The following is a 24,856-nucleotide window of genomic DNA, read 5'->3' as shown; positions in this document are numbered from 1 at the left end:
AGCTTTTTCACGAAACAAGCTGTATTTCTTATTTATGGACGAAACTTGGTACTTAAGTTTGTACCTTCGAGCGAAGTGGTCACGAGTTTTTAGCGAAAATTAATGCGGGAGGATGTTTATGGTTGCTCTACTGCTTCGTAAATTACAAAACAACAAAGCGTTTTTAATTTTTATACCGTTGTATTATCTAGCACACAGCAACTCGAGACGTAGTCAAAACGTTTGCCCATAAGGTTTCTTCAAAATAAACACTTGATAAAAATAAACTGAAGATCTGAGGAAATGTAGAGAGAACGTCCCTTGTGACTAACATAGTTACTACCTTACGTAAACTACCAAAAAAGTTATTTACTAATTCTACTTCATGCAGCAGAAGTTCCTCAATTACGCTTAAGTATCAGACCAGAGATGTTTTCAGATCACTTAGGGTCCGCAGATCACTGTTGCAAGACACATTTACATAATTTCCAGAGTGAAATTATGACATCTTCGTTTGCATCTGCATTTGAATTTTCCTTACTTTGTCTTTTTTCAATAATTTTTTCGGTGCTTTTTCTGATTCATTAAAATTACAAGAGTTATGTGGTTTGTAGCCAAGATGCAGCTAGCTGAGATGCCATTTTGAAAGTTTTATTTATTTTTTGTTAATACCACTTGAAGGGGCCACTGCGAAAGCAAGGTGCGGAAGTTGTTTCTGTGGGTTTCCTTAATCGCTGGAAGCAGATATCGGTGTTATTGTCTTAAAAAGAACACGCCATATTTCCTTCTCTAATTCCTAATGACCACACTGATGGGATGTTAAGAACGAATTCCCCTCCTTCATTTCAAGATATTCGGAGTAATCCTACAGTTTTTCGGTGGGGTTAAGATACGAGGTAATTGTGAGACTTTGGAGTGATTGGTATCATGACCTCTTCCAGGAACCTGTCGACGTTTCCAGCCTTGCAGCAAGGTGAATAACATTTCCGAAAACTCATAATACTGTTGACACTATTTCCAAAGAAGGAACAAAATTGGGCAGGAATGCCTTCCGTATGCATTGATGGAGCCAGATAATGCCATGGAAACTTCCAGTCGATTGCAACGGTATCCTCCAGACCATTAAATAAATACCTTGGGCAGTAATAGCACTACAACGCTTCCTTTGCGTACTCCTGAAATTACTTTTACATTTCATGATTTCGGATTATTAAGAAAGTGGCATTGGGTTCTATCTGCTAAGGGGTCCTAAATCCAATCACAAAAGCTCGTCCAGTATTCAGAAAGTTCTTTTTTTTCTTTTTTACTAGGTGACAGTGCGGAAAAAGTGGTAGAAGCGACGTCGGGAAGGATCTGAAGATACGAAGGAAAACGCGAGCCAGACATGATCACACGACCTGTCTTAGAAGATAGACTAAGGAAAGAAAAACCTATATTTATCTATTGCCTTCCGGAAGTAAAGGAACATGGTATCAACCTCAGCGCTGTGCTTTAGACCTCTTGAACGAATGGAGCTCTGCAGATGATGAAGGAATTGAAGAAATGTATGACGAGATAAAAGAAATTATTCAGGTAGTGAAGGGAGACGAAAATTTAATAGCCATGGGGGACTGGAATTCGACAGTAGGAAAAGGGAGACAAGGAAACATAGTAGGTGAATATGGATTGGGGGTAAGAAATGAAAGAGGAAGCCGCCTGGTAGAGTTTTGCACAGAGCATAACTTAATCATAGCAAACACTTGGTTCAAGAATCATGAAAGAAGGTTGTATACATGGAAGAATCCTGGAGATACTAGAAGGTATCAGATAGATTATATAATGGTAAGACAGAGATTTAGGAACCAGGTTTTAAATTGTAAGACATTTCCAGGGGCCGATGTAGACTCTGACCACAATCTATTGGTTATGAACTGTAGATTAAAACTGAAGAAACTGCAAAAAGGTGGGAATTTAAGGAGATGGGACCTGGATAAACTGAAAGAACCAGAGGTTGTACAGAGTTTCAGGGAGAGCATAAGGGAACAATTGACAAGAATGGGGGAAAGAAATACAGTAGAAGAAGAATGGGTAGCTTTGAGGGATGAAGTAGTGAAGGCAGCAGAGGATCAAGTAGGTAAAAAGACGAGGGCTAGTAGAACTCCTTGGGTAACAGAAGAAATATTGAACTTAATTGACGAAAGGAGAAAATATAAAAATGCAGTAAATGAAGCAGGCAAAAAGGAATACAGACGTCTCAAAAATGGGATCGACAGGAAGTGCAAAATGGCTAAGCAGGGATGGCTAGAGGACAAATGTAAGGATGTAGAGGCTTATCTCGCTAGGGGTAAGATAGATACTGCCTACAGGAAAATTAAAGAGACCTTTGGAGAGAAGAGAGCCACTTATATAAATATCAAGAGCTCAGATGGAAACCCAGTTCTAAGCAAAGAAGGGAAAGCAGAAAGGTGGAAGGAGTATGTAGAGGGTCTATACAAGGGCGATGTACTTGAGGGCAATATTATGGAAATGGAAGAGGATGTAGATGAAGATGAAATGGGAGATACGATACTGCGTGAAGAGTTTGACAGAGCACTGAAAGACCTGAGTCGAAACAAGGCCCCGGGAGTAGACAACATTCCATTAGAACTACTGACGGCCTTGGGAGAGCCAGTCCTGACAAAACTCTGCCATCTGGTGAGCAGGATGTATGAGACAGGCGAAATACCCTCAAACTTCAAGAAGAATGTAATAATTCCAATTCCAAAGAAAGCAGGTGATGACAGATGTGAAAATTACCGAACTATCAGTTTAATAAGTCACAGCTGCAAAATACTAACGCGAATTCTTTACAGACGAATGGAAAAACTGGTAGAAGCTGACCTCGGGGAAGATAAGTTTGGATTCCGTAGAAATATTGGAACACGCGAGGCAATACTGACCTTACGACTTATCTTAGAAGAAAGATTAAGGAAAGGCAAACCTACGTTTCTAGCATTTGTGGACTTAGAGAAAGCTTTTGACAATGTTGACTGGAGTACTCTCTTTCAAATTCTAAAGGTCGCAGGGGTAAAATACAGGGAGCGAAAGGCTATTAACAATTTGTACAGAAACCGGATGGCAGTTACAAGAGTCGAGGGGCATGAAAGGGAAGAAGTGGTTGGGAAGGGAGTGAGACAGGGTTGTAGTCTCTCCCCGCTATTATTCAATCTGTACATAGAGAAAGCAGTAAAGGAAACAAAAGAAAAATTCGGAGTAGGTATTAAAATCCATGGAGAAGAAATAAAAACTTTGAGGTTCGCCGATGACATTGTAATTCTATCAGAGACAGCAAAGGACTTGGAAGAGCAGTTGAACGGAATGGACAGTGTCTTGAAAGGAGGATATAAGATGAACATCAACAAAAGCAAAACGAGGATAATGGAATGTAGTCGAATTAAGTCGGGTGATGCTGAGGGAATTAGATTAGGAAATGAGACACTTAAAGTAGTAAAGGAGTTTTGCTACTTGGGGAGAAAAATAACTGACGATGGTCGAAGTAGAGAAGATATAAAATGTATACTGGCAATGGCAAGGAAAGCATTTCTGAAGAAGAGAAATTTGTTAACATCGAGTATAGATTTAAGTGTCAGGAAGTCGTTTCTGAAAGTATTTGTATGAAGTGTAGCCATGTATGGAAGTGAAACATGGACGATAACTAGTTTGGACAAGAAGACAATAGAAGCTTTCGAAATGTGGTGCTACAGAAGAATGCTGAAGATTAGATGGGTAGATCACATAACTAATGATGAAGTATTGAATAGAATTGGGGAGAAGAGGAGTATGTGGCACAACTTGACAAAAAGAAGGGACCGATTAGTAGGACATGTTCTGAGGCATCAAGGGATCACAAATTTAGCATTGGAGGGCAGCGTGGAGGGTAAAAATCATAGAGGAAGACCAAGAGATGAATACACTAAGCAGATTCAGAAGGATGTGGGTTGCAGTAAGTACTGAGAGATGAAGCTTGCACAGGATAGGGTAGCATGGAAAGCTGCATCAAACCAGTCTCAGGACTGAAGACCACAACAACAATAACAAGAACGCCACTATCGGAAGTCCTGCAGAACTTGTTTCCGGTCTCCAAAAAGGTTTTAAGTAGCGACTTATGGAAATACGCTGTCGTGTCACATTTTTAAGACAACCTCCTATATGTGACCATCATAGAAACTACGAAGTCCCATGTGACCTAGATTTCCGATGTGGAGGTGCTGCATAAAAGTGCTTGGACTCCAGCCGACATTCTAAAATCCAGCAGTTCATCTTTCCAGTATACTAGAAGTAACCAGGCACTTGGTTAGAACACTATTTCAAAGAATCACACAGTACGTAGCACTACAAAACTTGCGACGGGCGGCGTATAGACAAATAAATTTTGAATTTCTTTGACAGTGTCGGTATTGGAATACTGATAATAGGTGACAGGCTGTATTCACGAACGAGTAGTTATTCTGTGTTACAAAACAGATAGAGGGCGTCCCAAACCTTTACAGTCTAATAAAGGCGATATAATACTAAACCCAGTACTTTGAGATCTGGAGTTAAGGACTGGAAATGAGTTTTTAACACTTTTGTTGACACAAACATTTTGTGCTGATACAAATTATTTGCAAAAGAATGGAAAAACTAGTAGAAGCGACGTCAAGGAAGGTCTGGAGATATTCGAAACAAGCGAGGCAATGCTGTTGTGGAAAATCTATCTCAGCGACCCATTCCAAACCCAAGGCTATCACTTCTTAATTTTTCGTACTGTTCACCATTCATTTATTTTGTATTTCTTCGGTATACAGTGTGTTAGAGGTACAACTGAAGGTACTATGCTCATCTGTGCCTCAATATGTATCCACTACAGTGCTTAAGTCGTTTTTCCTCTGCATGGAAAAGTCTTTCGCACGAACAAGTCACATAATCTACTGTCTGATGTTTCCTACAAGATCGTAACTGCACCACTAAATGGATTACGCCTGTCAGTATAGACTAATCGTTTTGCGTTCACGCTTCAACACCCGACTTACTGCCCAGCGGAAAATAAGCGCTAATGGCTTGCTCTTGCCACATGTACTTGGACATACTGACCAGCCGAAAAACGTACTACTTCTACTTACTCCGCCCGAACAGGTATCGTAAGGCCAGAATTCGAATCGAGAACAGCTGCCAACATGAGTAACGTAGAAGTAATATCCTCGGAATAGTGAAGAAACTTAAATCACTTGATAAAAGAAAGTCTTCTTGTCCAGACTGTATAAACCTACCAATTAGGTTCCTTTCCGAGTATGCAGATGCATTACCTCCATACTTAACAATCATATACAACCGTTCGCTCGACGAAAGATCCGTACCCAAAGACTGGAAAGTTACACAGGTCACACCAGTATTCAAGAAAGGTAGCAGGAGTAATCTACTAAATTACAGGCCCATATCGTTAACGTCGATATGCAGCAGGATTTTAGAACATATATTGTGTTCGAACATTATGAATTACCTCGAAGAAAAGGGTCTATTGACACACAGTCAACGTGGGTTTAGAACTACATCGTTCCTTTGAAACACAACTAGCTCTTTATTCGCATGAAGTATTAAGTGCTATTGACAAGGAATTTCAGATCGATTCCGTATTTCTGGATTCCCGGAAGGCTTTTGACACTGTACCACACAAGTGGCTCGTAGCAAAATTGCGTGTTCATGGAATGTCGTCTCAGTTATGAATTGATTGGATAAGGTCTTGAAAAGAGATTACAAGACGAATTTCAACAGAAGTAAAACAAGGGCAATGGAATATAGTCGAATTAAATTAGTCGATGCTGAGAGAATTAGACTAGGAAATGAGGCACTAAAAGTAATCTATGACTTTTGATGTTTGGGCACCAAATTAAGTGACAATAGCCGATGTAGAGAGGATATAAAATGCAGAGTGGCAGTAGCAAGGAAAGCGTTTCTAAAAAAGGGGAATCTGTTAACACTGGATATAAAATTTAAGTTTAGAAAGTATTTTATGAATGATGGAGTGTACCCTTGTACGGAAGTGAAATGCGGTCGGTAAGCAGTTCAGACAAGATGAGAATAGAAGCTTTTGATGTATGGTGCTACATAAGAATGTTGAAAATCAGATAGGTAGATCGAATACCTAATGAAGAGATACTGAAAAGAACTGGCAAAAAAAAAGAAAGATGTACCACAAATTGACCAAAAGAAGGAATCCATTGATAAGAGACATCAAGGAATCGTCAGTTTGGTAATCGAAAAAAGTGTGGGGGAAAAATTGTGAAAGAAGACAAAGGTAGAGTTGCATTAAGCAAGGGTTCAGACTGAATATCTCATCAAAATCAGGAACAACTGAAGCTCACAACAACTGCTGAAAGTGAAGACTGACAGACTCAACGCATACGTTACAATGACGCATAATATTATGATATTCTATCTTAAATAGCTTTCTGGTCTGTTGTACAATGAGACAAGCTTATAGGACCCAACCAAGAACTTCCTCTTCAGTATCTAATGGCGTTTCATACAGGAACGACTTCATATAACCCATAACAAATAATTTCCGTGGATACAACGCAGACAATTTTGTACCGTTTTTCAATGCAGTGCAACCAGTGCTGATGCAGATACTTAAGCAGTTTTAAAATATGTGGGTTGCAGGCATTACTCTGTCAAGACGTCGTACTGAAATATTCATTTGCAACCAATCATTCCTTCCCCGAACTATAGTCTGTATAACATTGACCTTAAAGATTTGGATACTTTATAAATGACAGAGTGTCGCAGAATAACCACTGAAGACTACATCAACAGAAGATCGGGGGGACAACTGTAATCTTTTAAGTGTTGTTTCCAAATAATGTCTGCTTTTACATCTACATCTAAATTCTGCAAACCACTGTAAAGTGCAAGGTAGAGCGTTCTATACAGAAAAGATGCAACATCAGAAAATTGTAGGTAAATAAAGAAGACGTGCAGAGGATCGACGTTTAGTTCCGAAACTAGCAGTTGATCCTCAGCATAAACAAATGTAATCTATTCTGCGTAATCAGTTAGAAAGAAACACCATTGTTCACTTACACTGTTCCCGGCCGGGATAGCCGAGCGGTTCTAGGCGCTACAGTCTGGAACCGCGCGACCGCTACGGTCGCAGGTTCGAATCCTGCCTCGGGCATGGATGTGTGTGATGTCTTTAGATTAGTTAGTTTTAAGTAGTTCTAAGTTCTAGGGGACTGATGACCTCAGAAGTTAAATCCCATAATGCTCAGTTTTTTTTTTTCCTTTATTGAATTTCAATTCCCCCCGAAGGGGGCGGGCTGGCAGCAGCTTAGGACGCCGCTCTGCAGCCTACAGATTTTCTGACAAAGAGCAGGAGAAAAAATAATAATAAAAAGCAGGCGATAAAATCGGGGACTTAGTGAGTAACAAGGTGAAAAGAAAACGGGGAAATTAAAACAAGCAACAGAGGGATGATGAAGCGAATAAAAATACGTACGGAGCAGACAGGGAAAACAATAGACAATTAAAAAAACACGGCGACAGTCTTAATGCTGTTTGCAAAGTATATAAAATTCACACCCAGCGACAGCATGGTTTCTGTTCGCAACACGTGGAAGAGAAACAACACTGAATAGTCACTAGAACACAGCACGAAAAAGTCGGCAAAGGTGACACCACAGTCGAGAGCAGGTGGGGGGAAACTGGACAGGAGATGGGAAAACAAAAAGGTCGGAAAGGAGAGTAAAAGCGAAGGGGGGGGGGGGGACCGGGAAAGGAGCTGATGGAGGATGAGGACCCATAAGAGGGGCAGACGCGACAGGGAGGGGGGTAGGCAGAGGAGGGGAATACAAAAGGACTGGGGGGGAGAAGGGAGGTAGGGAGAGGTGTAGTAGGAGGAAACAGGACGGAAGGGGGGGGGGAAGAGGGAGCAATGCTCAGAGCCATTTGAACCATTTGAACTTACACTGTTGAGCATGATATGCTGAGAACAAACGGAAACTATCGTTTAATACCTGGAGTAACAATACGGAGAAACCCTAAGTGAAACATTACTTAAAAATAATTGTAGGAAAAGGAATTTCCAGGCAGAGATTCATCGAAAAAATCGTCAGGAAATGTATCTCACCCATAGAAGGGATAACTTACAAAACTCTTGTTAGACTGGTTTTTGTGATTGCAGTAATCTAGGACATCAGCTATACTGCAACACACTCACGACTGATGCGTTGCCACGACGGCAAGTGTCAACCACCAGTGAATAATAATATCGAACGGCAGCTCTCGCCTTAAAATAACAACACAGGCTTGCGTGCAAAACTGGTAAATGACAACATTTTTACCATCCGGTCTGCGGAAGGCTCTGTGCAAACTCGGACCCCAGCATCGTCAACCGGTGCCTGCATCGCCACCGGCGTTACTACAGTCACCGAGCAGTTTCTCAATATCGGTCACGTGCACACCTTGGAACGGAACAGGTAACCTTCCGCGCATCGAAAATTTAAATGGCCGCACCGCACGTAGTCAGCCAGTTCCAGCTGCGGAACAGTCCCGGGTACTCTCAACTACAGTACGTTCAGAGAGCAGCCAAGCCTGTACAACCACGAAGTCGTCATTCTTACCCCTAATCACTGCCTCGTTGGACTCTGCCGCCTAATGGACAGGAAACTTTCAAGTGGACTTAATCCCTCAATGAGGAGTTTCGAAGTTGGACTTAGTCCCAGTGAGAAACTTTTTAGTTAACTTAGACTATAAGTGATTAGTTAACTATTCGATCAAACTTTTCTGCACCAGTAAATTTTTGTTTCTTCTTTTGAACTCTGGCTGAGAAGATTAAGCCCTTAAGTGAACCATTTTGGTTGTGTAGACTTGCGTCCGAACTAATAGTTGTATTGTGATTAACTGCATGCACACTGACTTAAATAAAAGTGTTTCTTGTATCTGGCTCTCTGGAATATCAGTTAAAGCGTCTTGTTCCGCTTTGGTCACAAAAGTGTATCGCTCATCAGCATTACTGTTTTTTTTATTTTTTTTGTTAAATGTTGCCTCCAGTATCAAGCGCAACGTCAGAACTGCGTCTCAGGCGCTTTTACCTTTTCTTAAGTCAAACTGGTCACTATCTGCCAGATCCTCACAACTATGGGTAAACAAATTCGGCCGTATTCCAAACTCTTCCTGCTACTGCCGTCGTTTCTCAACTCGCCTCATCTCAGCCGTTGTTGTTACTTGACTGACTTCCACTTTACTACTCGACCACGATATTATTGCACTTGGCTTCCCGCGTCCGTTGTCGGAAACATGGGGTGACGTAACAGTAAACCTGTACAGAAGTGATTACGGAAACCGCCTCGCACTGTGAGTTCTTCCAGGACACTTGTGCAAATAGACTGGTCAACTGGAACACTGTGACGACCTACATAATAGCCGGTATGACCATCACTGGCACAAATAACAGCGGCGAAGTCTCATGGCATGGTAACAGTGAAGCCTTGGTAGGGCGCTCGAGAGAGTTGGCGCTATATCTGCAGACAGAAGTCACCTAATTCCCGTAAATTCCGCGGAGGGAGGCGATGAGCTTTGACGCCACGTTCAATCACGTCCCAGATGTGTTCATTCGGGTTATGATCTGGCAAGTTAGAGGGCTAGCGCGTCAATTGGAACTCCACAATGTGTTGGTCGAACCACTCTATCACACATATGACCTTGTGAAATGGCGCGTTATCTTGTTGAAAAATGCCATTACTGTCGGGAAACAAGATCGTCAGGAAAGGGTTTACGTGGTCTGCAGCCAGTGTATGACAGTCCTTAGCCGTCGTGGTACCTTGTGCGAGCTCTACTAGACCCATGGATACCAACGTGGATATTCCCCAGAGCATAATAGAGCCGCCGCCAGCTTTTCTCCGTTCCGCAGTACCGGTGTCAAGGAGCGGCTGCCCTGGAAGGCGACGGATTCGCGCCGTCCCATCGCCATGGTGAAGAGGGTATCAGGATTCTTCAGACCACGCAAATCTCTACCACAGCGCCAACGTTCAGTGCCAATGGTCACCTACCCATTTCACCATTGACACAAGCATGAGTCGTTAGGCGCGGAGGTCCATAGTTAGGAGTGTTCAGTGCACTACGTGTCCAGATACACTTCTACTCTGCCAGCATAGAAGTCTCATGTCATTTCCGCCACAGTTCGCCATCTTTTCTGCTTTACCAGTCTGCTCAGCCTACGACGTCCAGCATTTTTAATGAGAGGTGGCCGCCCAACCCACGACGTCTGGACGTGGTTTCACCTTGGTTTCGCTGCGTGTTAAAAACACTCACCATAGCACTCCTCGAAACTCCGGCAACTCGTGCAGTTTCCGAAATGCGCACACCGAGCCCCTTGGCCATCACAATCTGTCCTCGGTTAAACTCAGATAAATCGCGCGCCTTCGCCATTCTACACGTGGACAGCACGCTCACTGATACTACGCGCGCCGTTCTTGTGACTGACCAGCAGTCATTCCTCGCCAGGTGACGCTGCTATCGTCTGGACGGAGTTAAATTGGTAGTGGGTTGGTGGTCATAATTTTCTGACTGATCAGTGTATTGTCACGTGGTTCAGCATGTTTTCGTGAAATATCAAGATAAAAACGCACGATAAGTCGACCGACGCGCCCTCACTCCCAAGTCAGTAATATTATGGTCAACTAAAACTAGCTCGCTGCACTAACCCAAGCATACAAGCACGCTCAGCGCGAATTGCTAGCGCCAACAGTCCATGACAATTTTGATGAAGATCAAAGAAATATATACACTCCTGGAAATTGAAATAAGAACACCGTGAATTCATTGTCCCAGGAAGGGGAAACTTTATTGACACATTCCTGGGGTCAGATACATCACATGATCACACTGACAGAACCACAGGCACATAGACACAGGCAACAGAGCATGCAAAATGTCGGCACTAGTACAGTGTATATCCACCTTTCGCAGAAATGCAGGCTGCTATTCTCCCATGGAGACGATCGTAGAGATGCTGGATGTAGTCCTGTGGAACGGCTTGCCATGCCATTTCCACCTGGCGCCTCAGTTGGACCAGCGTTCGTGCTGGACGTGCAGACCGCGTGAGACGACGCTTCATCCAGTCCCAAACATGCTCAATGGGGACAGATCCGGAGATCTTGCTGGCCAGGGTAGTTGACTTACACCTTCTAGAGCACGTTGGGTGGCACGGGATACATGCGGACGTGCATTGTCCTGTTGGAACAGCAAGTTCCCTTGCCGGTCTAGGAATGGTAGAACGATGGGTTCGATGACGGTTTGGATGTACCGTGCACTATTCAGTGTCCCCTCGACGATCACCAGTGGTGTACGGCCAGTGTAGGAGATCGCTCCCCACACCATGATGCCGGGTGTTGGCCCTGTGTGCCTCGGTCGTATGCAGTCCTGATTGTGGCGCTCACCTGCACGGCGCCAAACACGCATACGACCATCATTGGCACCAAGGCAGAAGCGACTCTCATCGCTGAAGACGACACGTCTCCATTCGTCCCTCCATTCACGCCTGTCGCGACACCACTGGAGGCGGGCTGCACGATGTTGGGGCGTGAGCGGAAGACGGCCTAACGGTGTGCGGGACCGTAGCCCAGCTTCATGGAGACGGTTGCGAATGGTCCTCGCCGATACCCCAGGAGCAACAGTGTCCCTAATTTGCTGGGAAGTGGCGGTGCGGTCCCCTACGGCACTGCGTAGGATCCTACGGTCTTGGCGTGCATCCGTGCGTCGCTGCGGTCCGGTCCCAGGTCGACGGGCACGTGCACCTTCCGCCGACCACTGGCGACAACATCGATGTACTGTGGAGACCTCACGCCCCACGTGTTGAGGAATTCGGCGATACGTCCAACCGGCCTCCCGCATGCCCACTATACGCCCTCGCTCAAAGTCCGTCAACTGCACATACGGTTCACGTCCACGCTGTCGCGGCGTGCTACCAGTGTTAAAGACTGCGATGGAACTCCGTATGCCACGGCAAACTGGCTGACACTGACGGCGGCGGTGCACAAATGCTGCGCAGCTAGCGCCATTCGACGGCCAACACCGCGGTTCCTGGTGTGTCCGCTGTGCCGTGCGTGTGATCATTGCTTGTACAGCCCTCTCGCAGTGTCCGGAGCAAGTATGGTGGGTCTGACACACCGGTGTCAATGTGTTCTTTTTTCCATTTCCAGGAGTGTATTTCTACGTCAATCACGCAGTTCTATTTCGTATATTAAACGTTTCGATGGTTAACCAGCATCGTTAGGTGGAATGCAGCCGGCCGGTGTGGCCGTGCGGTTCTAGGCGCTTCAGTCTGGAACCGCGTGACCGCTACGGTCGCAGGTTCGAATCCTGCCTCCGGCATGGATGTGTGTGATGTCCTTAGGTTAGTTAGGTTTAAGTAGTTCTAAGTTCTAGGGGACTGATGACCACCGATGTTAAGTCCCATAGTGCTCAGAGCCATTTGAACCATTCTTTTGTGGAACGCATCTACGACGGTTGGAACTTTAATAGTGGCAACTATTCTTTTACAGCTCGTACAAAATAAATACGTGTTTCAAAGTTTTACTGACCTTCAAAGTAGTCACCAGCATTGTGTATAACCCCTTGCCAGCGATGTGGAAGTCGTAGGATACTCTTAGCAGTGCCAGTTGTCTTGACAGTTCGAGCGGCGTGGTCTATTGCTAGACGAATTTGTAGCAGTTCTAAAGCGAATGCCGTGAAGTATTTCCTTCAGTTTAGCAATCGAGTTGAACTTACGAGGACTTAATTCAGGGGAGTGCAGTAGGTGGTACAGCACTTAGCAGCCCAATCAGTCAAACAAATCAGTAACAGATTGCACTGTACGTGCTTGAGCATTGTCCTGCAAAATGATGGTCAGGTCCTGCTGAAAGTGTCATGACTTCTGCCTCTAAGCTGGTCGTAGGTTAATGAAGCATGTGTGGTTAGGTTGTGACTTACAAATGCAGAAACACTATGTGCCTTGTATTCTGCCGCTGAAATTTGGATTTTCTTCTCACTGTACATCAGTCATACAACGTTATTGTTATGTCACGGTGACACCGGTATTGTGCTGTACCACTGAAAACTGTGCTGCCTTCACCATACGTTGAAAAGTGCCACATATGGTATATTACACATGATGGTCAGAAACAGTCTGAAACGCTTCTAATGGTGTTTGTGGGTAGGTTGGCTGAGTAATAATAATTAAGAAAAAATTTGATACGTTGCATGGTTTCCTGAATTTATTCAATATTCAAGCTAGACAATCAGGCCATTGCGAGCGCAAATTCAAGCGAACAGCCAGGTACAATTAGTGTCAGCTGTTCACGCAGCGTAGATGATAGCGCACGGGACTGCCAGCCTTTGGCTCGCGTTCGATCCTTACTACCATCTCTTTTTCAATTTTACTGTAGCTTTCTTGTTTGGTTTTAGGAAACCAAACGAAGAACACGTTTGGTGGCACCATCTCCGGCGGGCCGCTTGAATTTGCTTGCGCAACGGCCTGACTGCCTAACTTCAGTGCTAATTAACTCGGAAACAACGCAACGTACCGAATATTTTTACTTTCAGTTATTTCTCACCTACCCTGCAACACCATTACAAGATTTTCAGTCCGTTTCAGGCCAGCCTGTATATTAATGTTAACGAATTTTGCATAGCAATAATTATTTAATGTAACAAGAACATAGGTCACACTTGCAGTCGAGTCACAACTCACATATCGATATGATGCTGCAATGACAAAGACCTTCACAACATCGTTGACTTTGAAACCATTGTGGTAGTACCACCTTAGGCCATAGAGGGCACACTGAGTATACATCGTCTGTACAATTATTTTAAAGCTTTTAATTGATATTTTATACAATATTTAAGTAGTTCCATGGTTGTACAGAGATATTTTATACATAATTATTTTAATGTTATTATTGTACTTCATTTTTTTTACGTTTTGACGATTATGTGAACCCGTTTTTACACTGATTGGCTGACGTGAGGTAGAGGGAGAAGAGGTAGGTGGACAATCTTCGTATTTAACCGTATGCCCGTCACTTGCTGGCACCAGTTGACATCAGAGCAGCTGAGAAGAGTGCTCCACCTACCATCTTCGAAAGACGCCATGGGTACAACAAGTCGTACTGTATTTTATCCTTATAATCATTTTGTCATATTTTATTGCCAATCTAGTAAGGTTTCTATTAATTTCTAAATTAAATTACAGGTCTGATGATGGTCGTGTGATATGACCGAAACCGATCACCTATGTTCTTGTAGCATACGTGGTGCGATCAAGACTGAATTTTAAAAAGAAAAAAAAAAAGAAAAATTTTTGATCGCTGTTCCACAAATGTTTATTAAAATTTAATGTAAAACTACAAAGGGTTTGTTTGTTCCCTCTTGTTACAGGTATGTCGCAGAGATCTGTCGAGCGCCGACGGCTGATCTTTCCTGTGTACTGTTCCAGTACTCACCCAATCGACCGCAGTCCATCCCAACAAAAAGACTGAAGCTTTTCCACATCTCCCACGACTGTTATGATTATACGATGAAATGAATGAAAACGTATGAATCATCGTATGTTGATGATGTAATCAGTTGTTATTCTGGGCATGATCACCTTCTTTGTTGCTGTAGTACTTGAAGCATTTTTTAATACATTGTGTTGTGTTTTAATCTGTGGTGGCGATTAAACCAAGCTAACGTTGTTATGAAGCCGAAAAATAATATGGTTTTATATGTAGTTCCTGAAGTATATGGAAGAAGTTTATTTTTAAGTGTGTTCTGATGAAAGTTTAATTAATGAGTATGTACAGGGTGAAATGATAATTAAATGGACACCCTAGCTGCAAACAGAAATCACTTCTATTTTATTCGATGACTTTCCGTCAATTACTACGAACTGTTACCTCACTGTCAGGAAATCACAAATCCAGTCACATAACTGAGACGACATTCCATAAACACGCAATTTTGCTACGAGCCGCTTGTGTGGTACAGTGTCAAAAGCCTTCCGGGAATCCAGAAACACGGAATCGATCTGAAATTCCTTGTCAATAGCACTTAATACTTCATGCGAATAAAGAGCTAGTTGTGTTTCAAAGGAACGATATAGTTCTAAACCCATGTTGACTGTGTGTCAATAGACCCTTTTCTTCGAGGTAATTCATAATGTTCGAACACAACATATGTTCTAAAATCCTGCTGCATATCGACGTTAATGATATGGGCCTGTAATTTAGTGGATTACTCCTGCTACCTTTCTTGAATACTGGTGTGACCTGTGTAACTTTCCAGTCTTTGGGTACGGATCTTTCGTCGAGTGAAGGGTTGTATATGATTGTTAAGTATGGAGGTAATGCATTTGCATACTCGGAAAGGAACCTAATTGGTAGGTTTATACAGTCTGGACAAGAAGACTTGCTTTTATTAAGTGATTTAAGTTTTTTCACTACTCCGAGGATATTTACTTCTACGTTACTCATGTTGGCAGCTGTTCTCGATTCGAATTCTGGCCTTACGATACCTGTTCGGGCGGAGTAAGTAGAAGTAGTACGTTTTTCGGCTGTTCAGTATGTCCAAGTACATGTGGCAAGAGCAAGCCATTAGCGCTTATTCTCCGCTGGGCAGTAAGTCGGGTGTTGAAGCGTGGACGCAAAACGATTAGTCTATACTGACAGGCGTAATCCATTTAGTGGTGCAGTTACGATCTTGTAGGAAACATCAGACAGTAGATTATGTGACTTGTTCGTGCAAAGACTTTTCCATGCAGAGGAAAAACGACTTAAGCACTGTAGTGGATACATATTGAGGCACAGATGAGCATAGTACCTTCAGTTGTACCTCTAACACACTTTATACCGAAGAAAAACAAAATAAATGAATGGTGAACAGTACGAAAAATTAAGAAGTGATAGCCTTGGGTTTGGAATGGGTCGCTGAGATAGATTTTCCACAACAGTATTTGAGGTTTTTTGATGACAGAGTCAACTATTAACCAAATGTGAATGAAAAATACTTCGCTTCGATTAACAGACGGCAACCACAACGTACAATGAGGTGGAAAATATTTGATTCCATATTTGACCGCTATCGCTAAAACCAGTGATTCACTGAATTTAGCTGAGCCAAGGAGACATAATGCTGGAAGTTGTCATGACGTCACAAACTTGAAGCCAACTTCCGCCATGTCTTTTTCCCCCAACATTAGCGTATGGTGGAAATACTTTGTTAAAAAATGCCAGCTTTCGTCATTTACGGGTGTACTAATCATTCTGATCTTTGTCTAAAGTGTAAAGGAATCACGTTTAATTCGTAAGTAGGTTCGTCCAAATGATATTATCTTGTATATACATGAATTTTGGTTCTGCTGTTTACTTTATAGCACCGTTTTATTTCTGTAATTTGACTTTAGATTTCCTGTTAACCCAACTCGAAAAGCTCTCTGGATGAACGAACGTAAGTTCCGACAGCCTGTATTAAGAAAAATGCCGGATTACGAAAGCAGCCTTTTCACAGACATACTTCACTTTTTGGTTATTTGAAACGTCTAACAAAAAGAAAGTTACATTACCGAGGGGAAATGCGTGGTATTACTGGATCAAATATTCATTTAAGACCAGAGAACATACGAAAATACAGTTCTGACGTTGTGTTATTCACAAACGCAGTCTAACATTTTCTACTAAAAACAACTTTTGCCTGCGCCCACGGAAATTAAGAACAAGAGGCAATCTTCAACAGTAGTCTGCTAACGTTTTGGGGCACCTAACACGCTGGTGCCGCCTTCAATGTAACGTGCAGCGCAAGTGTGCAGCGTAATCTCCCGATATGAAACCTCTATGAGCTGAGCGGCAGATTAAATATTATCATTGGCTATCTAACAAGTAAACAATGAAGAAAATCAACAACCGAGTTGCCGTCCGTTGTGTACGAGCGGTTCTAGGCGCTTCAGTGCGGAACTGTGCTGCTGCTACGGTCGCAGGTTCGTATCCTGTCTCGGGCATGTATGTGTCTGATGTCCTTAGGTTAGCTAGGTTTAAGTAGATCTAAGTCTAGGGGACTGATGACCTCAGGTGTTAAGTCTCATAGTGCTTAGAGCCATTAAAAAAAAACTACCGAGTTACGAAGACTTCTGATAGAGATAGCAAGAAGCATTTTTCCTTTATCGCCCTGTTCTGTCTCAAAACAGACGAATCTGCAAACCATTTCTGCATTACTGATATTCCATTCAAAAGGAATACACGATTAACAGTACACGATAAGCGAACAGTTGAAATACACTGGTGTGCAAAGCTTAGGGACTAAAGCAACTTTCCCATAATGTGTCACTGTTAAGTAACATAGCTCGATAAAAAATGCACCGTACACAGAAAATACTGCTGTATAGTACAGAACGTGACTGCAAGAAATGCGAATTCGACCAACAGAAATGACACTTTTATTCAAAGACAATAATTACACTAAGGGCGCCGCGATTTTTGATGGTCCCCTGGACATTACAAAAGGCGGGACATGGTTTCATAATGGGGTGTGTGATCACAATACACGGTAATGCATGCAGTGCAATCTGCTCTCACGCTGGTCACATGGTCGGTATGGAGTTCTTGTGGTACGGTGTTCCATTTCTTCAGCAGTGCAGATAACAATTTCTGGGTGCTCGTTGATGCTTAAGGCCACGCTGCAAAATGTCTGTCCAGTGCGTCCCACACGTGCCCCATGGAGTTTAAGTCAGGGAAACGGGTAGACACTTCATTCGTCGAGTATCCTCTCCTTCCAAGAGCTCCCCCACCTGCTCTGTTCGAATGCGGTGGCGCTTTTTCATAAAATTGAAGTTAGGGCCGAATGCACCCCTGAAAAGACGTGTATGGGGAAGTCTTACAGTGTCACAGAAACGTTGGCTCATAAGTGTACCATGTTCAAAGATTCAGATCAGTACGCCCGCGCAACAGTATGCATCTACACACGGTGAAACCTGGACCACCAAAACGATCGTGCTCTACAGTGTTCCTGATGGCATTACGTGTTCCCGTCTCTCACCATATAAGCGTACCTCCAGAATCACTACTCAGACTGATTCTGCTTTCATCCATGTAGAGCACGTGACCCCACTCCTCGTTGGTTCAGTTTCTGCGCTCTTGGCAGCATAGCAAACAGTGCCACCAATGGACGGGTGTCGATGGGACACAAGGTACTGGTTGTTGGGCAAAGAGCAAACCCCCATGCAGTCGCCGTGCCACTGTGAAGCGTGAAACTGCGCGCCTTGCAGTGCTGTTAAATGTGTTTGCCACTGTACCTGCTGTTTGACATGGGTCCCTTCTTGCTTGTTGCGCAATGTAGCGGTCATCTACTGCTGTAGTTAACTGTAGTCGACCACCTCCTCTACTTGGACTGCAGTGCCTGTGGTTCGGAAAGCGGTGAACAATACCAAACTCCTGGGATACACTCATCACCCTTAGTCCTTCTTTCAGTTTCCTATCATTCTTCCCCATGTGAAGCCATCTGAATGTTGTTTCCGAGCCATGTTTCAATGAAGAATGCCATCAAAACGCACAATAACTATTCGCTGATTGGCACACGTTGTCTTTTGCAAGTCACGCTGATCTGAACGCCATGTGATGTCCAGCTTTCAGTGCACGACTGGAGTTTTATGCGTGCTACATTAATTTGTCTATCTGATTCTGAAGTTTTTCGGAGTAGTATATGTTATTACTCATAAAGTCACATTCGGCACGTGTATAATATTACAATATACGTACTGTTACGGCGTAAAATCAAGCGCCTGAACGCCAGTCGGGAACGATAGAGAAGAGATGGCTGTGAGAAGACGTCAGCCAATTGCAAGCTGACCGACAACTCTCCAGGACGATAACGCGACAGCGTCGGCCCTTATGTGAAGAGGCGACGCCCCAGTTGAATAGCAGCTTCAAGACTTGTGACTTCGCTTGTACACTCTATGTAGCACAGACTTGGAATTGTTTATACAGAAGAAGCTTTATTATTTTGTATGTCGCCCATTGCTTGTGACACATCTGTGCAATGACAAAAGTATTGTAACTTTACGTATTGTAATAAAACCCTTTAATATGATTTGCTTGAATGTTTGTGTAGCGAACCGATTACGCACGTTTCCTAAACACCACATATTTGCTGACGAGGAGGTAAACAAACACCAACGCAACAACCCAGAGCCTAGCTGCCATAGTTTTATTTTGTCGTGGGTTTTTGTGTTTTAATTGTGCCTTGATTCTACAGGGTGATTCAAAAAGAATACCACAACTTTAGGAATTTAAAACTCTGCAACGACAAAAGGCAGAGCTAAGCGCTATCTGTCGGCGAATTAAGGGAGCTATAAAGTTTCATTTAGTTGTACATTTGTTCGCTTGAGGCGCTGCTGACTAGGCGTCAGCGTCAGTTGATGCTAAGATGGCGACCGCTCAACAGAAAGCTTTTTGTTTTATTGAGTACGGCAGAAGTGAATCGACGACAGTTGTTCAGCGTGCATTTCGAACGAAGTATGGTGTTAAACCTCCTGATAAGTGGTGTATTAAACGTTGGTATAAACAGTTTACAGAGACTGGGTGTTTGTGCAAAGGGAAAAGTTCTGGACGACCGAGAACGAGTGATGAAAATGTAGCACGCATCCAGCAAGCATTTGTTCGCAGCCCAGGAAAATCGACTCGCAGAGCTAGCAGAGAGCTGCAAATTCCACAATCAACTGTATGGAGAGTCCTACGAGAAAGGTTAGTTATGAAACCTGAACTACCCGAGGCGATGGATCGGCCGCCAGGCAGCCCGTGACAGAGCACTTCATCACTGGCCTCCAAGAAGCCCTGATCTTACCCCCTGCGATTTTTTCTTATGGGGGTATGTTAAGGATATGGTGTTTCGGCCACCTCTCCCAGCCACCATTGATGATATGAAACGAAAAATAACAGCAGCTATCCAAACTGTTACACCTGATATGCTACAGAGAGTGTGGAACGAGTTGGAGTATCGGGTTGATATTGCTCGAGTGTCTGGAGAGGGCCATATTGAACATCTCTGAACTTGTTTTTGAGTGAAAAAATAACCTTTTTAAATACTCTCTGTAATGATGTATAACAGAAGGTTATATTATGTTTCTTTCATTAAATACACATTTTTAAAGTTGTGGTATTCTTTTTGAATCACCCTGTACTTTGTCTTTTCTTTGCAGGTGTGTGTTTTCATGTTTATCAGCGTCTCTTATAGTGTTCTTTCTATTCAGTGTGTCCAGGTCGATGTTGCACAATTTTTTTTTCTTGTGTGCTTATTTTTGTTGCCTGCATTGTCTGTTTATTGCAATTGCCGATTCCAAAATGAGAAACCCACCTCTCCCACCCCATGCTCAGGTGCCTCAGCTGCAAGCGATAGATGCAACGAGCTAACAAAGATGTTTCAGTTTCACACGCAGCAGATAGCTACTCTACTAAACCCCACTCTGCATTTTCCGTGGGATGTTTCCACCAGAGCAAAGGTCGAATGACGGGTTCCATGCAGCCATAGCTTCCGGTCCCTCCGAGCGTCCACGCTCCTGTCTCCCCCGCCGTCATCGAGCTCCCTATTCGACGACGGTCCTTCGCTTGGGGGAGGGGCGGTTGAGGAATGTTATGGTGTAAAGTCAACGCCCGCACCCCAGTCGGGAACGATAGAGAAGAGATGGCTGTGAGAAGACGTCAGCCAATCGCACGCTGGGCGACACCTCTCCAGGTCGACAACGTGACAGCATTGGCCCCTATGTGAAGAGAACATAAGCGCCGCGACCGACTGGCAACGCCCCACTTCAATAGCAGCTTCAAGAGTATTGACTTGTACACACTATGTAGCACAGACTTGGAATTGTTCATACTGTAGAAGCTTGATTGTTCTGTTTGTCGCCCTTTGCTTGCGACACATCTGAGTAATGGCAAAAGTTACATATTGTAACTTTACTTATTGTAACAAAATCCATTAATATGATTTGTTTGAATGTTTGTCTAGCGAACCGAGCACCCAAATTTTCTAGACATCACACATACCTTGTTGTCACGTCGCATATATGTGGCTGATGTACAGTGAGAAGTATATGCGAATTTCGCTGGCAGAACGCACCAACTGCGCTCTTGCAGGTCACAACCTAACGCCTCGGCCGTCTTACGTGCTGCTATACGGAAACGTCATTGCTTAGCAACCTTGTATAACGTGCCTTCCGCTAGGACTGTTGATATTTTTAAAAACATCGGGAATTCGATATATCGATATTTAAAAGAATATCATTATCGGCGGCCGATGTATAGAAAAAGAAATCGATATATCAATGCATGGACAGGAAAGATATTGACGTACTCTGTAAATATTGTTTTTTAACGCAACTGGTGCGCTAGTGCTTTACATCAGAAATCTTGTTATTCCATTGACACCGCCACTTCCCAGCGCAGTCGGACTTCTTCTTTTGCGCCACATACACTCGCTTCACACAGTCAGAGAGAAAGGCTGGACGTAATGAAAGCCCAAAAAGTAGTATCTTCGTACATCCATATTTAAATTGGATGATGGTGGGACATCAGCTGGTATAAATTTATGAAAAATGAAACTCCTCTAGCCGTACTTAAGTTTTCTTATTTATTAAATCTTAAGTACAACTGGAGGAGTTTCATTTTTAACAAAAAGTAGTACGACTCCTTCAAACAGTGAAAGTAAAATTATGTTCTACTACAATTTCAAAACGAAAACTTCAAATATTTATCAAAAATTGTGAAAAAAATGTAATATAAAATAAAAATAAGGACACGCGATACTGTCATTTTGATACCTATATATCGATATCTCGGCAAACATACAAACAACGTCCAATGGTACCGACCGACCGCCTGTTGTCCTCAGGTCCTAGGCGTCACGGATGCGGATACGGAGAGACATGTGGTCAGCACACCACTCTCCCGTCCGTCCGCGGTAGCTGAGTGGTCAGCGCGACAGACTGTCAATCCTAAGGGCCCGGGTTCGATTCCCGGCTGGGTCGGAGATTTTCTCCGCTCAGGGACTGGGTGTTGTCCTGTCCTAATCATCATCATTTCATCCCCATCGACGCACAAGTCGCGGAAGTGGCGTCAAATGGAAAGGCTTGCACCTGGCGTGCGGTCTACCCGACGGGACGCCCTAGTCACATGACCACACTCCCGGCCGTTGACAGTTTTCGTGATCCGTGCCGCTACTTCTCAATTGCCTCACAAAGGCTGGGTGCACCCTACTTCCAACAGTACTCGGCACACCCAGACGGTGACCCATCCAAGTGCTGGCCAAGCCCGACAGCACTTAACTTCGGTGGTCTGATGGGAACTGGTGTTACTGCTGCAACGCCACTGGCTATCGATTTATTGGAGGGAAAATGTTGCCGATATATATATCGATACTTTTTGAAAAATTAAACCAATAATGATTGATACGACGATATATCGGTATCTTATTAACGGGCCTACCTTCCACATGGAAGGTTAACCATCGAAACGTGAAGTGAATGAAATAAAACTTAGTGACCGACGCAGAAATATGTAATTCTTTGATTATGGGTAACAGTAGCAGTCCTAGTAAAATGGTCAATAATGGGTGTAATTGAAATTTGATAGTTACACAACATTTTTATATCGGATTGACAACCTTCTGTAATTTTATTTCGAAATATTTAAATCACTAATTCGAGTTCCCTGTAAATGTAGAAACAATGAAGAGGGAGAGACTCACCGCGTCGACGCCCAGGTACTCGATGTAGCTGGCGAAGCCTTCGTTGAGCCAGAGGTCGGACCACCAGCTGGGCGTGACCAGGTTGCCGAACCACTGGTGCGCCAGCTCGTGCGCCACCACCGTGGCCACGCTCTGCTTGTTGCTGTTGGTCGACACGCCGGGCTCGTACAACATCGCCGTCTCCCTGCGCACACCAGCGTAAACACGTCAGCCGGCGCACAGCGCGCAGTCCTGATGGAGTTCTGCGGCAGAAGGTACACAGAGGCCGCCGCGGCACGGGTATCGGAAAGCGCAGAGAACGTAAGGCATGACCTAGCGAGAGGTGTTTCTCGCTGTCAAAGAGGAAAGGGTTGGGCTGCTCGAGTACTCGGCTCAGACGAAGAACAGGACACTAGGTATAGCCTTTGGCAACTTGTTATTTTACAACCCGAGATTGCTGCATCACAGATACAGCAGACGTACCGCTTTCCTTACAGCTACACACACACACACACACACACACACACACACACACACTATGCTTCATTCGACTCTAATATGTACTGCATTCGGAGTAGGTATTAAAATCCATGGATAAGAAATAAAAACGTTGAGGTTCGCCGATGACATTGTAATTCTGTCAGAGACAGCAAATGACTTGGAAGAGCAGTTAAACGGAATGGAGAGTATCTCGAAAGGAGGATATAAGATGAACATCAACAAAAGCAAAACGAGGATAATGGAATGTAATCGAATTAAGTCGGGCGATGCTGAGGGAATTAGATTAGGAAATGAGACACTTGAAGTAGTAAAGGAGTTTTGCTATTTGGGCAGCAAAATAACTGATGATGGTCGAAGAAGAGAGGATATAAAATGTAGACTGGCAATGGCAAGGAAACCGTTTCTGAAGTATTGATTTAAGTGTCAGGAAGTCGTTTCTGAAAGTATTTGTATGGAGTGTAGCCATGTATGGAAGTGAAACATGGACGATAAATAGTTTAGACAAGAAGAGAATAGAAGCTTTCGAAATGTGGTGCTACAGAAGAATGCTGAAGATTAGATGGGTAGATCACATAACTAATGAGGAGGTACTGAATAGGGTTGGGGAGAAGAGGAGTTTGTGGTACAACTTGACTAGAAGAAGGGATCGGTTGGTAGGACATGTTCTGAGGCATCAAGGGATCACAAATTTAGTATTGGAGGGCAGCGTGGAGGGTAGAAATCGTAGAAGGAGACCAAGAGATGAATACACTAAACAGAAGGATGTAGGCTGCAGCGCGTACTGGGAGATGAAGAGGCTTGCACAGGGTAGAGCAGCGTGGAGAGCTGCAGCAAACCAGTCTCAGGACTGAAGACCACAACAACAACAACAACATGTACCGCACTATCCTGAACACAACTGGAATACCCTGTGCTGTTCGATTTATTAGGCGTACATTGGGAAGCCAGTTAGATTATGTTCTATTCTGTGGTTCACTGGATAAAAAGAGGGCACACAAAATTAATACAAACCGTTGAATTCAGCATTTAGAGTTAAATGCGCTGGCTGCTTCCGTGATAATGATGTAACATTTCACATACAGGGCGAAGTAGCTACGACAGTCATCCCAGGCAGTCGTATAACCAGAAAGAATAAAAACATTTGAAGGTACAGATTTTACTTAGTAATAGCGGAAAATGTTTGAGGACCCAGAATAGTAGGGTCATTGTTTTTACACTTCCTGGTTCTAAACAAGCTATGGCTCCCCATCAAAGACTAGGTTTTGATATGCTTTTTCCTGAACACTATTTGATTCGCACCGCCCAAGCAGTACGGAATGGGGTACTCTTCTGGCGCCTTGTGTTGGTAAAAACGGTAACTTGTAATGCAAGCGAAGGGGACAGAGTGTGATCAGTTACCGACCAGTGGCAGCATGTTTCCTCACGTAAATTACTACCAAAATTAAAAAAAAATATATATACAGTGAGGCAACGAATAATATTTTAGTGGACGTTGATTCGTGATGTTAAATGAACAGTTATAAAAATACACAGGCTGTTGGGGGTATCAGTGCAGATATTTTTATTGCTGATTGAGGACAGTGTATTTACTTGAGCTGAAGACCAATGATTATAGCTATTATGACTGGTATGTTTTTAGGTTAATTAGTATCTTCAA

At 43.5% G+C, this 24,856-nt stretch overlaps 1 protein-coding gene across 1 annotated transcript in view; it reads right to left on the bottom strand.

The window, feature by feature from the left end:
* LOC126101360 (aminopeptidase N) overlaps window positions 1-24,856 on the bottom strand; it is a 360,940-nt gene that overhangs the window by 141,364 nt on the left and 194,720 nt on the right. The window contains exon 7 of the mRNA XM_049912028.1: window positions 22,720-22,903. Coding sequence (XP_049767985.1) covers window positions 22,720-22,903 — 184 coding nt within the window. The remainder of the gene's footprint in view (window positions 1-22,719; window positions 22,904-24,856) is intronic.

The sequence above is a fragment of the Schistocerca cancellata genome, chromosome 9 (genome assembly GCF_023864275.1).
Source record: "Schistocerca cancellata isolate TAMUIC-IGC-003103 chromosome 9, iqSchCanc2.1, whole genome shotgun sequence".
NCBI lineage: Eukaryota > Metazoa > Arthropoda > Insecta > Orthoptera > Acrididae > Schistocerca > Schistocerca cancellata.
The sequence above is the reverse complement of the archived record's forward strand: the minus strand, read 5'-3'. Positions and strand labels throughout refer to the sequence as shown.